We start from the raw sequence: 15672 nt of genomic DNA on the forward strand, positions 1-15672 counted from the left end.
AAAAAATAACAGAAAAAAAAAAAAAAAAGAAAAGGACTCAGTATCTCAAGGTAAAATAAAGTGAGGTATTCTAAATGTGATTTTTTTTTTTTAATGTGATGTGATATTCCTTAATGACAAAGAACCATGGTTTTGTGCCTTGATTCTCTTTGGGTAAAATATTATTATTTTCTAATTTTATATACTATATAAGCCATAGTTAGTTAATTGTAAAAACTCATTTTCTCCGTGTGTACTAGAAAACACACCCTTCAGACTGCCAGATTTTGTGGAGTTTTTTTCCCACTCATTTCACACAAAGATATATTTGTATGCATGAATGTTGAATCTCACTGTACATTTTCTTGCCTGGCAATATAAATAAGCTTTTAATACACAAAGCATTATAGATATTCTCTGCCATATTACATGACAGAACATCATCAGTTCCTTATTCTTTACATGTCTTCTTTAGAAATGTAATAAGTTAATATCAAGCATGTTTTCTTCCTGCAACCTGACCAAAAAAATTACCTTTACATTTACATGATGTTAATGGAAATTTGTCACTCGAGTCTCATTATGGATCACAAACAATTACTTTGATGAAAAGTATAGTAATGGGGCTTCCCTGGTGGCGCAGTGGTTGGGAGTCCGCCTGCTGATGCAGTGGACACGGGTTCGTGCCCCGGTCCAGGGGGATCCCCCGCACCGCGGAGCGGCTGTGCCCGTGAGCCATGGCCGCTGAGCCTGCGCATCTGGAGCCTGTGCTCCGCAGCGGGAGAGGCCACAACAGTGAGAGGCCCGTGTACCGCAAAAAAAAAAAAAGTATAGTAATGACAGAATTGGGTTGCTATTCATTTTTCCAAAATAAATTTTGCAAATGGAGCTTTCATATAATTATATTACATCAGCCTGAAATTTCTACACTGTAGCAACATCTTACCCATCAGGAAGGAAACAGAAATATGTATGTATGTGTATATGTATATATATATATAGAGAGAGAGAGATTCCATATGTCAGAGTCTCTTGTTCTAGTCACACAGATTCTTTTGTTCTTTTGTCAATTTGGATAAAACGGTCATCTCAGTTCCAGGGAGATAAGGCAGATTAGCAGCAATAAATTATTGTAGAATAGGGGAATGCTGCTGCCTTAGACAGATACACAACCAATAACATTAAACCTCCTGATATTGTATACTGCTTTGCTATTGACAAAATGACTGTGGACGACCACCATCTGGTAAGAAAGGAAGCAGAAAAAGAGGGTATAGATGAGGCAGCACTATGGTATAGTACAGATAATTACTATTTTCCAAATTGATGACCTTAATTCATCATTTTAAGAAAAAAACTAAATTATCATCATTCAACAAATATGACTACTGTGTGCCAGGCCATAAGAACAGGAAAATCCTCAGGAAACTAAGAGTCTAGGCAACTTAAAGCCCAAGGGACTTCACAGTCACAACTGCTCATTACCAGGCCCCACTGTGAGTCTGTTTCGTTGGTATATGTAAGAGGATGGGAAAGATTATAATTTGTTCTGAAAATGTCCATCCCATAGGGTTAGAATCTGTTAGAAGTTTTGTGTTTAACATCTGCAGAATGACTCTTCTTACTGAAGAAGATAGAAAGCTAAAGTTTGAAATCGTGGTTATCATGTCCAGAAAATAAAATGTAAATATATTATGAACAAACAAAACTTGCAGAGTGGATAAAATAGCTATTACTGAGATATGCTGCCACCTGCAATTTAAAATGGAGCAATTGTCTTCTCCTTTCAAGCGGCCCCATTTCCTGCTTCTACAAGACTGATGGTAAGCACAGGAAGACATCCATGTGGTTGCTGAACAGATGGAGAACAAGAAAGTCTTGTCCCAAAATCTCTCCAGCACTAAGCCTAAATATTCTACTGTTAATAATTGTAGCAAATCATTCAGGTTAAGTTATGAGTCTTTGGGTCCCTTCATTTCAAATACAGGCATCCCTGGGAAGTGATAGCATTGCAGCCTTCTTTCTGTTACTGAAAATGAGAATCAGAAAGCTTTTTTCTCTGGAGTAGGCAAAATGGTGGGCAAGAAATTAAGCTCGTGAAATGGACATTAAGAGAAATGGACTATTTGTTTTGTATTTTTGCTTCTGGACAGTTGTGTGCCCCATAGTTCTAATGAAAAGCTCTTGTTTTAAATACATTTTCTTAGTTTTAAAATGTCTCATGTCCCTCACGTAAATTGGCCTTGCCAGCAGCAGACTCACAGATAATACATTCTTGTGCCAAAGTTGCCTCAACCAGCTTCCTCAAGACTAAAAATAGCAAGCCAGCCTCCTTGTTGTCCATCTTGTTCCCTTCTGCTTCTTCTCTAAGAAGTTTTTGTTTATGCCTAACCCTGAGAGAGGCTTACTGCTCCCTGGGAAATTTGGTGAAGATGCTCATTATGCTAGTTTCAAAAGAACTGCAGTTTTAAAGTCTTAATGATTTTTTTTTCTAATTATAGTTGTATTAAATTAGTCCGCTTCTTTCACAGCAAACATGTAGGAGCTGAACATATGGAAAGATAGGAAAATTGCACTGTTCATTTGAAAAAATATCTTTCTCCTGATTATCTTAAGACTTTCAGAAATTTTATCAGTATGAATTAAAACAACATTTAAAGATTTCGAATAGGGTAAACTTTTTCTTGCCCCAAGCTTTGGGTGTTTTTTCCTGCTTCTGTGCTCCAGTTGAGCAGTTGTCTTGGCCATCTACACCATTCCCCATTGTTGACAAGCTAACTAAAGTTAGAAACAGCTGCGTGAACAATGATACCACAGCCGAGCAACCATGGCACTCAGTTCCCTTAAAAATATGATCACAAGTTATGTGGAGATTAGATGGGAAGTTAAGTTTTCGTATTGGAATGTGCAGGTAAGAAACTTAGGCATGGCTGGGTGTTTTCTGAAAATCTGATTGCTGAAGGTAGTTCATGCTTGCTGCCTTCCACTTGTATCTGCGTAGTCCTCAATTTGAGCTGGGAAAGGTACAGGATTTAAAATAGATTTCCAGTGGGACCAAAAGAGAAAAGTGCTAGCAACTTGTCAAAGGAGCTCATGTGTCAGAAAGAAACTGATCCCATTTCACATACCCATATCACCATGAACATCTTTGGCTTTATAAATCATCGTCAGTGGAAGTGCATACATTCTGAGGCAAACAGAAATAAATTTGTACTCATCATTTATCAGTCTTAAATTTCTTAATCCAAAGTTGACTTTAAATGTCATGTCTTAGAATTAAAGTGTTAAGGCTCAGCCTTTCTTCATTTATCATATAGTTTTCAAATAGATATTGATTTTTTTCCCACTTAAACAAGCGGGTGTAACCCAGTGGTTATCTGGTTGATGACAGAGCCCCTCTTCCTTTCTTTAGACTGAAGTTTATAATATATGTCATGTTACAGTAAGGGGGAAAAAAGAATATAAAATTTTATTTTCCAGTGGATACATGTTAGTGACTGGACGTATTTTTTCATTTTATTTTACTTTATTTTTATTAAAAATAAAAATTGTATTTTTAGCTGTAGTAAAAGACACATAACAAAATTTACTATCTTAACCATTTTAAGAGTACAGTTAAGTGATATTATGTACGTTCACAATGTTGCACTACAATCACCACTATTCATTTCCAGAACTTTTTCACCATCCCAAACAGAAACTCTGTACTCATTACAATAACTCCCTATTGAGGACATGTTTTTTAATACAAAAATCTCTGGTTTCCTCAGATGTGGTAGTTATTGCACCTATTGTTGCATATTATGACTTCAAGGGAAAAAAGTTCCTGCCAAAGTTTTATGTGATTAACTAAGGAGGAAGTCCGTATCTTAATCCCATAAAATCAACTTCATTTGTCCTTTCCCACTAATAACAAATACATGCATATTAAAACAACAAATGTCAAAAAATTTAAATATTGTTTATTTCATAAATATACCAACTGAATATTATCTTTTAAATATTTTTCTGAGTTCTAATAGAGAAATCATTTTCAAATTTTGAAGTTACAGTTCTTTCCACTCCTTTATAATATTACTGATTTATCAATTTAAATATTTTACATGGTCTCTGTGCTTATAATTTAAAGCTAATGCTCACCTATTTCATTTACCATATAAAATAAACAACACTGATGAAGTGGAGTTGTGGCAAATGCAAAAATTGCATCAGTATAATAATTTCCATGTATGCAAATAGGCTAGGGCTTTATAGATTGTTGTCTTCAGAAAATGTTAAAGATAAGGTCACGGTTCTGTTTTTACAATATGCAGAATTTAAAATAAGCATTTTGAGAAAGCAAGCATTTTCTGGGGCAAATATGTTTTTCTGCATTATAAGTTTAAAATCCAGCATGTGCCCAGCCTTTATTCCCTCCCAAATAATTTACTTGCTGTAACTGAAAAGAATTTTAATGTCTTCCTGACTTTTCTTGTCATAGCTCAAATTCATCAACCATGACATTGTTTATTCTTGGCTGTTAAATGCTTCCACATACTCTGAGACGGTTTATATTTTCTCTGTACTTCTCTTTGCTGATAATATAGAGTGAATTGCCTGTCAATATGTTTATCCTTCTTGAATCTGGAGAAGGGCACAGAAAGGGTTGTTGTTAATGGAACTAGACTGCTTAGAATTTTGGCTCACTGGTAAAGTTGGACTGTTTGTTCTTAAGAAAGTCATCATCTATGCCCCGTTTTCAGGGTATAGCCATACACTCTGTTTATATACAAGTTAGCATTGCCACCACAGGCAACAACTGTCACCTTACATTCCATTTTTTAAGGACCTCTGAAGTTAATGGCTTATATCTAAGAAGTAAATCTCTTCTGGAAACTGCCCATGAAAAATAATTTTTAATTGGTGTTGGACAAATACAGTCCTTTGACTGTCATACTGGGTCTCCTCTTCCACCCCACTAATGTCCTCCTTGGTCTAAATGTCAACACTCCATTGACCTCTGCAACATGGACAGCTCCTTGGAGGCTTAATAAATTTATTCATGATGGCTATAAGAGCATTGGAATATGGAACAAATATTAGCACACAGAGAACAGAATGAGTTGTAAAATGATGTCAAATAAATAAATACAAATAAGAAAATTAGAGTTGCTTAAAATCTATCGTATGTTAAAAACTTTCTTGTTTGAAGGTCAAAGGATGTTCTGTAACTGTAATCCTAATTATAAATTACAAATCAAAAAATACTAAGAACAATTTATAATTACCTATATTTGGGGGATATGTTTAAATTCACATTATATATTCACTTAGCAGACCTGTCTTCTACTGAAAATCACTCTGGATACATTTCGAAGGTTATGAATATTTTGAAGTGTAGATATCTTGATTTATTTCAAGTGAATATTAGTGTTCTCATTTTAAGGAAATCACCTGTTTCTTTTTATTGAACTGCAGCTCAAAGAGTCATTCAAAGACATCAAAAAGAAATTCAACAATTTGAAGTTTAATTACACGAAGAAAAATGAAAAAGCTCGAAATCTAAAAGCTCTCAAATATCAAATTCAACAAGTAGATATGTATGCTGAAAAATTACAGGTAATGAGAAAGTACGTGTGTGTGTGCGTGCTACCGCAGTTATTGCAAAATTATTTTGCATTTCAATTCTAGATAACCCTTGGGCTTTTTTATAGCATTAGGACTGAAAAGATCATCCTTAATTTTTATAACAATTGGGTACTTCATGTAAAATACATAATTAATTGATTTATCTCTTGAAGCAGCTCCAAAATGATTTCTGCCAAATCTACCCAGCCTCTCCCCTTCCACTCTCTCTCTCTCTCTCTCACACACACACACACACACACACACACACACACACACACACATACATCCCCCTCTTTCTTTCCTTGTACCCACCTATGTCAGGACCTTCCTCCCCTGTTCCTGCAGCCCCTTGTCACTTATACTGGCTAGATTATTTGAGTGCCTTTCTCGGGAGACAGTGAGCTAACTGAGGACAATAAAATATTTGATTTTATGATCACTGTCTTTTTAAAAATCATTAGTAGCATTCTCAAACTATGGTATAGATCCTGATATGTAGTAAATTTTCTCTATGTTTGCTGCTGAATCAATAAACTATCTGAAAGAAAACCTATTCTTTCCAAAATGCGTTTTAATAATTATGATTTTAATATATTAAATGGAGGAAGCTACAAAAGTTTTTCCCTCAATATTTAATCACTAACTAGCCTCATAAATAAAAATTGAATGTCCTTAAATATATTTTTTTTGCACAGGCTTTGAAAAGGAAAATGGGAAAAGTTGAGAATAAGACTTTTTTCTTAAATTATCCAAATAATAAAGTGAATGTCCTTTTGGAAGCCATGAGGGATTTGCAGAAATATGTGGATGAGTTTGACAAAGTTGTGACAGATTACAGGAAGAATTTGGACCTGACTGAGCATCTCCAGGAGTTGATAGAAGAGGTATCCTCTTCTTGTTGTAATGTTATCTGTGTTGTAATGTTGTTTTTAAAAATAAGTCAGCTGCTTTAAAACAATGCTGCATTGGCTATTATTGTCATTAATTTCATGCATCATGCCTCTTTTCATGATTATATCCTTAGGATAATTTCCTAAAGCAGAATTGCTGGATCAAAGGGGATCATGCATGTTACAAGGTTTTGATTGTGTTGTCCAGTTGCTCTTTGGAAAGGTTTTACTAATTTACTCTTTTTACCAGCAACATATGAGACTTTCTCATTTCTCCATAACCACATCAACTCAAGATACGTTTAACCATTATGGAATTATGTTCACTGCTGGATATCTGCTAAAACACTCAAAAATGACATTTATTTCGCAGAATTTGAAAATGTTTAGAGAGAAAGGTGATACTTGGATTTTTCAGGTACAAAAATTGTTATTGATATTATTTTGTTTTTGTCAAGAGGATAAATGGCAAAGTATACACAGATTACATGAAATGTAGCAAGTTAGTTATTATTGGCATACTTCATAGTGAAGAAGCTCTATACTTGAAGTTATTGAGCGTTCTTTGTAATCCATTATTCTGAGATACAAAATGTCTCTCCCACTAACGCAATAGAGCTTTTAGATGTAACACCACATTAAGGAGGATTGAAATGATCATTTTTCTATATCTGTTGTATAGGTTCGCTGTACTTCTGTGGCACTTATTTAAAGCCAGCTCCTAACAGAGTCATGTGTTTCTATTTCTCACTCAGCATAAGTGTTTCTAGCCTTGGTCAGACACTTCTTCCGTCACAGTTATTTATTTTCAGTGAGAAACTCTCAATTCTCCACTGTGCTTTGAAAATATGACTATCTTCTATCAAGAAAAGGTCAAATGCTATTCTTCAAATGATATTTCCTCAATCTATACACTAAATCTTATTCTTAAAAGAGAATTTATTTATTAGAGTGTTATTTGGGCAATAATTTATCCATGTATTGTAAATGATTTCAATTACATAGGCTGGATTTTGTGTGTTTGAGCTTTTTCCTTCCCTTTAGCTGATACTTGGATTCTTTTTAGTGCCATATGCTTTTAATTTTTTTATTTATTTATTTTTAACATCTTTATTGGAGTATAATTGCTTTACAATGGTGTGTTAGTTTCTGCTTTATAACAAAGTGAATCAGTTATACATATACATATATCCCCGTACCTCTTCCCTCTTGCGTCTCCCTCCCTCCCACCCTCCCTATCCCACCCCTCTACGTGGTCACAAAGCACCAAGCTGATCTCACCGTGCCATGCGGCTGCTTCCCACCAGCCATCCACCACACACTTGGTAGTGTATATATGTCCATGCCACTCTCTCACTTTGTCCCAGCTTACCCCTTCCCCTCCCCATACCATCAAGTCCATTCTCTAGTACGTCTGCGTCTTTATTCCCATCTTGCCCCTAGGTTCTTCACAACCAGTTTTTTGTTTTTTTTTTAGATTCCATATATATGTGTTAGCATATGGTATTTGTTTTTCTCTTTCTGACTTACTTCACTCTGTATGACAGACTCTAGTTCCACCCACCTCACTACAAATAACTCAATTTCATTTCTTTTTATGGCTGAGTAATATTCCATTGTATATATGTGCCACAGCTTCTTTATCCATTCATCTGTTTATGGACACTTAGATTGCTTCCATGACCTGGCTATCGTAAATAGAGCTGCAATGAACATTGTGGTACATGACTCTTTTTGAAATACAGTTTTCTCAGGGTATATGCCCAGTAGTGGGATTGCTGGGTCATATGGTAGCTCTAATTTTAGTTTTTTAAAGAACCTCTATACTGTTCTCTGTAGTGGCTGTATAAATTTACATTCCCACCAACAGTGCTCAACTTCCCACCAACTTTCTCCACACCCTCTCCAGCATTTACTGTTTGCAGAATTTTTGATGATGGCCATTCTGACCGGTGTGAGATGGTATCTCATTGTAGTTTTGATTTGCATTTCTCTAATGATTAATGATGTTGAGCATTCTTTCATGTGTTTGTTGGCAATCTGTATAGCTTCTTTGGAGAAATGTCTATTTAGGTCTTCTGCCCATTTTTGGATTGGGTTGTTTGTTTTCTTGATATTGAGCTGCATGAGCTGCTTGTAAATTTTGGAGATTAATCCTTTGTCAGTTGCTTCATTTGCAAATATTTTCTCCCATTCTGAGGGTTGTCTTTTCATCTTGTTTATGATTTCCTTTGCTGTGCAAAAGCTTTTAAGTTTCATTAGGTCCCATTTGTTTATTTTTGTTTTTCTTTCCATTTCTCTATGAGGTGGGTCAAAAAGGTTCTTGCTGTGATTTACGCCATAGAGTGTTCTGCCTATGTTTTCCTCTAAGAGTTTTATAGTGTCTGGTCTTACATTTAGGTCTCAAATCCACTTTGAGTTTATTTTTGTGTATGGTGTTAGGGAGTGTTCTAATTTCATTCTTTTACATGTACCTGTCCAGTTTTCCCAGCACCACTTATTGAAGAGGCTATCTTTTACCCACTGCCTCCTCTACCAAACATAAGGTGACCATATGTGCATGGGTTTATCTCTGGGCTTTCTATCCTGTCCCATTGATTTATATCTCTGTTTCTGTGCCAGTACCATATGTAGCTTTGTAGTATAGTCTGAAATCAGGGAGCCTGATTCCTCCAGCTCCGTTTTTCCTTCTCAAGATTGCTTTGGCTATTGTGTTTCCATACAAATAGTGAAATTTTTGTTTCTAGATGTTCTGGAGCTTGCTGGTCATTGAGTGGAGCCGGGTATTGGCATTGAGATGGAGATCTTGGGAGATTTTCGCCGTTTGACATTACATGGAGCTGGGAGGTCTCTTGTGGACCAGTGTCCTGAACTTGGCTCTCCCACCTCAGAGGCACAGCCCTGATGCGTGGCTGGGGCACCAAGAGCCTGTCATCCACATGGCTCAGAATAAAAGGGAGAAAGAAAAGAAAGAACAAAAGAAGATAAAATAAAATTTTAAAGTTATTAAAATAAAAAATTATTTAAAAAAAATTTTTTAACTAATAAAAAAAGAAAAGAAAGAAAGAAGAGAGCAACCAAACCAAGAAACAAATCCACCATTGATAACAAGTGCTAAAAACTTGCACACAGGCTTCTTGGTGGCTGCAGCAACAGCCCTAGCGTCCCATGCCCATCTCTGGGGTCCACGCTGATAGCCGCGGCTCGCGCCCGTCTCTGGAGCTCCTTTAAGCAGCATTCTTAATCCCCTTTCCTTGCGCACCAGGAAACAAAGAGGGAAGAAAAAGTCTCTTGCCTCTTCGGCAGGTCCAGACTTTTCACCGGACTCCCTCCCAGCCCTCCGTGGCGCACTAACCCCTTCAGGCTGTGTTCACGCTGCCAACCCCAGTCCTCTCCCTGGATCCGACCCTCCGAAGCCCGAGCCTCAGCTCCCAGCCCCCAACTGCCCTGGCAGGTGAGCAGACAAGTCTCTCGGGCTGGTGAGTGCCGGTCAGCCCTGATCCTCTGTGCGAGTATCTCTCCGCTTTGCCCTCTGCACCCCTGTTGCTGCGCTCTCCTCCGTTGCCCCGAAGCTTCCCGCCCCGCGCTGCCACCCGCGTCCCCGCCAGTGAAGGGGCTTCCTAGTGTGTGGAAACTTTTCCTCCTTCACAGCTCCCTCCCACTGATGCAGGTCCCGTCCCTATTCTTTTGCCTCTGTTTATTCTTTTTTCTTTTGCCGTACCCAGGTACGTGGGGTGTTTCTTGCCTTTTGGGAGGTCTGAGGTCTTCTGCCAGCATTCAGTAGGTGTTCTGTAGGAGTTGTTCCACATGTAGATGTATTTCTGATGTATTTGTGGGGAGTAAGGTGATCTCCACGTCTTACTCTTCCGCCATCTTGAAGCTCCTCCCACATGCTTTTTTAGACTGCCTGTTCTAGTAAGTCTGCAACGTTCCTCTTAGGAATTATGCTTCAGGCAAACCTAAGAAGGCAGGAAAATCAGAGTGATTTCCATACTTCTACTTTCTTACCTGACTCTAATTTCCAAGTGCAAAAGTATATGATCACGTTGTGATGTTTTCCTTCTTAGGACTTAAAGAGTTCACACTAATGTGAATATAAAGTTTGAGGAAATTGAAATTTGATATTTCAGTGATCAAAATGAAGAACTTTGGAAGGATGGTGTCTCTTTAATCTATGCTTTGTCCCATTTTAATTTAGTGTCACTTTTGGTATGAAGACGCAAGTGCTACAGTTGTAAGAGTTAGAAAATATTCCACAGAGTGCAAGACCAAGGAAGCTGTGGAGATTCTCCTTCAGCAGTTCAAAAAGTTTATCAAACCCTCAGTGCCTCAGCAAGAAGAAAGGATTCAGGAAATCAATGACCTGGCTCAGCGCTTATATGGTGAGGTCTCTTTTAAGATATCCACTGATTCACTATTGAACACATCTCTAGTGAACCTAATCCAGCAGGAAGCAGAGCATGGCAAGCCCTCAGGGTCCTCACTACCCCAACCTATTCAAGGAAAAGTTTAAAGATAAGAGCAAAAGTGAACTGTAGTGAATAGAGGAAGGAGCTCCTGGCTGTAGGAGATGAAGCCTGTGGATTTTTAATGACCATTTGTAAACCCTCCTTCTAAATTCTGCTTTCTCCCCCATTCTTGTTGTTCATCTTCAGGGTAATAAAACCAGAAAAATACTCAGCTTATGTAGACAAAAAAATCTAATTTCCACTAGGGTGATTCCTCAAAAAAATACAAAGCTCCCATAATATTATACTTAAAGTAGGTAGAAAGGTAAGACTGAGGTCTACAGCCCTCTCACTTCTATGAGGGTTATGGTTTGTGGATATGAGAAAGAGCTGGAAGATTTTCCCTTGTCTTCCTCTCACTTGTGGAATAAATGGGAGAACCCAAACGACCATCTCACTGGTTGTGCTTTCCTCTTATCCATGACTTTGTCAGTCTGAGAAGTCTTTCTATCTGAGGGAAGCCCCCATTTAAAAGGCCCCTGGGGGTTGACAGTCCTTGAGGGTGCAAAGGAATAACTTTCATGAATTCCCTGACATTGTTAACTGCAAGACCAAGAGTAATTCCTAGTGACAGGGCAAATCTAGCCCCAAAGGAAGGTAGCAACAGGTGCTTCATTTGGCTGTCCACAGCTGCTGTCAGGTGGACATTTTCTCTTATTACAGGAAGCACTATCCATGGATAGGCATAAAAATTTTGTGGAACAATATATACTGTACTCCCTAACATCAAATTACTGAGAATGAATTATTAATGATTTTCCAGAGAAAAGGGTAGAAACATAAGAACAATAAAATATAGATTGAAAAATTAAAGAAAACTAATGTGATGTTTCATTCCTACTATAGTTACCATATAAGTGTACTAAAAAATTCTGGAGGCGCTCTGCTTCTATAAGATGGTTTATGTTTTCCTCTGTTATTGTATTCTTCACACTGTAGCATAATTACCTTTCCATTTGTCTGTCTTCTCAACTGACCATAAGCTCCTTGAGGGTAAGGGAAGTATATTTAATCACTATGTTTCAGTGCCACTCAACTTCAGCACACAGGAAGTACTCACATGACACCATAAAAGTTACATTACCCTCCCATCATGCAAGATCCCACATCCTGCTTTGTTTGTATTCTAAGGCCTTATCACCAACTGACATATTGTATGGTTGTCTGTTGTCTGGCTCTCCTTACTAGAGTGTAAGCTCCTTGAGAAAAGGGAGTTCACTGCATTATGGTATATACTAAATGCTTAACAAATATTTGCTGAATAAATGAATCACTGAATGAATAAATGAATGGCATGAGTCTTCATCTGTTCAGTATGGAAGTTATGCATTTTTTAGAATTTGCATCAGGTAAGATAATTTAGAAATAGTATATCAATTCTTATAGCATTATTGGACCCAGAATTTTAATGCAAATAAATTTATCTGAAAAAAAATTTGAGTACCTATTATGTACTCAGAGCTGTGCTTGATATAAAGACTTATAAGACCTAGTTCCATCATTCAAGAATCCACAGTCTGTACCTAGAAATCACAATATGGTAAATGCAATGAGAAAGGTATAAAATGTGTGTATTAGTTTTCTAGGGCTGCCATAACAAAATACCACAGACTGGGTGGCTTCAACAACAAAAATTTATTTCCTCACAGTTCTGGAAGCTAGAGGTCCAAGATTAAGGTGCTCACAGAGTTGGTTTCTACTGAGGCTTCTCTTCTCTTGCTGCCTCTTCATATGGGCATCCCTCTGTGCACAAGCACCCCTGGTTTGCTGGTGTCTCTCCTTCTTATAAGGACACCAGTCATGTTGGATTGGGACCCTACCCTAATGGCCTCTTTTTAACTTTATCACTCTTTAAAGACCTCATCTCCAAATATGGTTATATTCTGAGATACTGGGGGTTGAGTCTTCAACATATTAATTTTGAGAGGGACACAATTCAGCCCATAACAATGTATAATTCTAGTTTGGTCTGAACTGTGGAGTCCAGTAGTCCAAGTTTAAATCCCTTCTCCTCCAATTATTGTCTGGGTCACCTGAAAAGGCTCTGTTGAGCCTGCATTCCTCATCTGGAAAATGCAGTAGAACCTACCAGAGAAGGATTATGTTAGCTAATGCATATAAAATGCCTAGCCACAGGCAAATAATAAGCACTCACTACGTGATAGATATTTGTATCATTATCCCAATAGGAAGAGGTAAAATCCAGTTGGGAAAGATTAAGAACATTTTTACAAAGACGTTGGCATTTCAGGTAGACCTTGGAGAGTGGGTAGGATTTGTCAAGCAGAGATGGGGTTATGGTGAGGGCATTCCCAGTACAGAAAAGAATACTCAGTGGCTATGGGGGTTTTGAGAGAAAAGTTGCTGGTTCAGTTTGTCCAGAGATTAAATATGTGAGAGAATTAGGGTGACATACCTTTGAGAGAGGCAGGTTAAAACCATATTATGGAGGGCCTTGAATGTATACTTTTCTAGGTAGTGAAGAACCACTGAATGTTCTGAAAAGGAGAAAACTGGTTAGAATGGAGCTTTAAGAATATTAATATAGAAACATTATTTAGGTTATATAAGAGGGACATGGCACAGCAAATGTAACCATTTTTCTAGAATACTTGGTTTTTCCAGTAATGCCTTTATTTATTTATCTGTTCAGCAAGTATTTAGTAAGCACTTACTATTTACCAGCCCTTATGCTGGACACTGGGGAGATCAATTAATGCCTGGGATTTTTTTTTCTGCTAAGGATTTGAGCTTTAAAAATAGACTTAACCCTTCTCCTCCCCAGGTTTTGAAGAAGGGCAGAAATATGCTGAGAAAATAGTGGCCAAACACAAAGAGGTTCTTGAATCTGTTACTGAATTATGTAGCTCTCTCACAGAGCTTGAAGAAAAAAAGGTAATTTCTTCTTACCAGAGTATGTATTTTTAAGTGATATAAATAAAAATGTGTTTATCAAGTGTCTTCTGGTACAAAGATGTTCTAACGGAAATTCTCAAGGGACATAATGTGCACATTTGTTTCACAGCTTTCTAACATAATTATATGGTTGTTTCTGATAATTAATTTTGTTTCTTTTCCATCACTGCAGAGAAAAATATTGCTGAGAATAAGGACTAAACTATTAAGGTGTCTTGTTTATATTTTCATGGATCATATCCTAAAGGATAAATGTGTGCCATTAAAATCAAAGTCTATATTAAGTAGTTTTACGTTTTCCCTCATAAATAATGAACATGTTATTTTTTCTCCTCCAAATTGTGGCCCTGGAGAAAATAAAACTAATCTTCAGGTATTATAGTCATTGAACATTTAGCTTCATGGAAATATTAAACTAATCATTGGCATCTTTCATGGAATAAATAAATTGATGGTAAAAAAAATAGAGAGAAAATATGTTTATGACTATGTCTAGGTAAAATCTTGTTAAAAGAGAGAAATGTATGTATATATATATATGTTTGTGTGTGTATATGTATACATATATATGTATATATACATTGTTTTTGTCTATGTTGTGTCAAAACTGGTTTCATTAGTGCTGTCTTCAGAACTGGCTGAAAGAACCAGTTGTTTAGGATAGAGAGAATGGCAAGGTAATCAAGAGCACAGGCTCTAGAATAAAACACAGCCCCCTAGGAATACCAACTCTCCAAGTTATTGGATTTGTGAATGAATTGGGGTAAATTCCTTAATGGCCGTGAGTCTCGGTTTCCTGATCTATAAAATGGAGGAAATAGAGGAAGCTAATAACAGGATAGCCCTGAGGATTGAATGTGAAGACACCTGTGATTATTGTTGTGATCGCTGTTGGTATTGAGACGTAATGGTGCTCTTGCAGCTTGGAGCAGAATTATATTTATCTTCAGCAACTATTTTTTCTGTATGAGTTTCCATGTCATAAATTTGAGTGACATTCCATTCAAAATGGTTTGCTAAGCTTGCTTATTTATTCATTTATTTATCTATCTATCTATCTATTTATTTATTTATAGCTGTGCTGGGTCTTCGTTGCTGCGCGCGGGCTTTCTCTAGTTGCGGCGAGCAGGGGCTACTCTTCATTTTGGTGCGCGGGCTTCTCATTGCAGTGGCTTCTCTTGCTGTGGAGCATGGGCTCCAGGTGCATAGGCTCAGTAGTTGTGGCTTGTGGGCTCTAGAGCACAGGCTCAGTAGTTGTGGCACACGGGCCCAGTTACTCTGCAGCACGTGGGATCCTCCCGGACCAGGGCTTGAACCTGTGTTCCCTGTATTGGCAGGCAGACTCCCAACCACTGCACCACAAGGGAAGTCCCTAAATGGTTTGCTAAGCTTTTAATTCAGTGGGCACCCAATCAAATTATCTTTTTCCTTTGGTTGAGAATCTAGATTTTTCAAATTCTTTACCATTTTCAATAACACTGTAGTGAGCATCTTTGTACATGAAGCTTTTTTCTTTCTTTTGTATTATTACCTACACAAAAATTCTTTGCTTTTCATAGATGTTTTACAATTATAATGCCACCAGTAATGTATGAATGCACCATATATTTTGTATTATCTTTTTCAGCATTAATCGTTTCCTCCCCACCTTCACCCCACCCCCTGAGGATGTGTTTCTTCTGATTTCTGATACGCAGCCTGAAAATGGCTGCTTCCTCTGACTCTTTGCTGTCATCTACAGCATCCCTCCCATTTATGCTGTACATCTCCAA

At 37.4% G+C, this 15672-nt stretch overlaps 1 protein-coding gene across 3 annotated transcripts in view; it reads left to right on the forward strand.

Annotated features, from left to right (window-relative positions):
* CCDC141 (coiled-coil domain containing 141) overlaps positions 1-15672 on the forward strand; it is a 189364-nt gene that overhangs the window by 157467 nt on the left and 16225 nt on the right. For all 3 annotated transcript variants that reach the window (XM_024766687.1, XM_024766671.1, XM_024766679.1), the window contains exons 18-21: positions 5437-5577; positions 6282-6470; positions 10675-10858; positions 13770-13879. In XM_024766687.1, coding sequence (XP_024622455.1) covers positions 5437-5577; positions 6282-6470; positions 10675-10858; positions 13770-13879 — 624 coding nt within the window. The remainder of the gene's footprint in view (positions 1-5436; positions 5578-6281; positions 6471-10674; positions 10859-13769; positions 13880-15672) is intronic.

This window comes from Neophocaena asiaeorientalis, unplaced genomic scaffold (genome assembly GCF_003031525.2).
Source record: "Neophocaena asiaeorientalis asiaeorientalis breed wild unplaced genomic scaffold, Neophocaena_asiaeorientalis_V1.1 scaffold113, whole genome shotgun sequence".
Classification (NCBI taxonomy): Eukaryota; Metazoa; Chordata; class Mammalia; order Artiodactyla; family Phocoenidae; genus Neophocaena; species Neophocaena asiaeorientalis.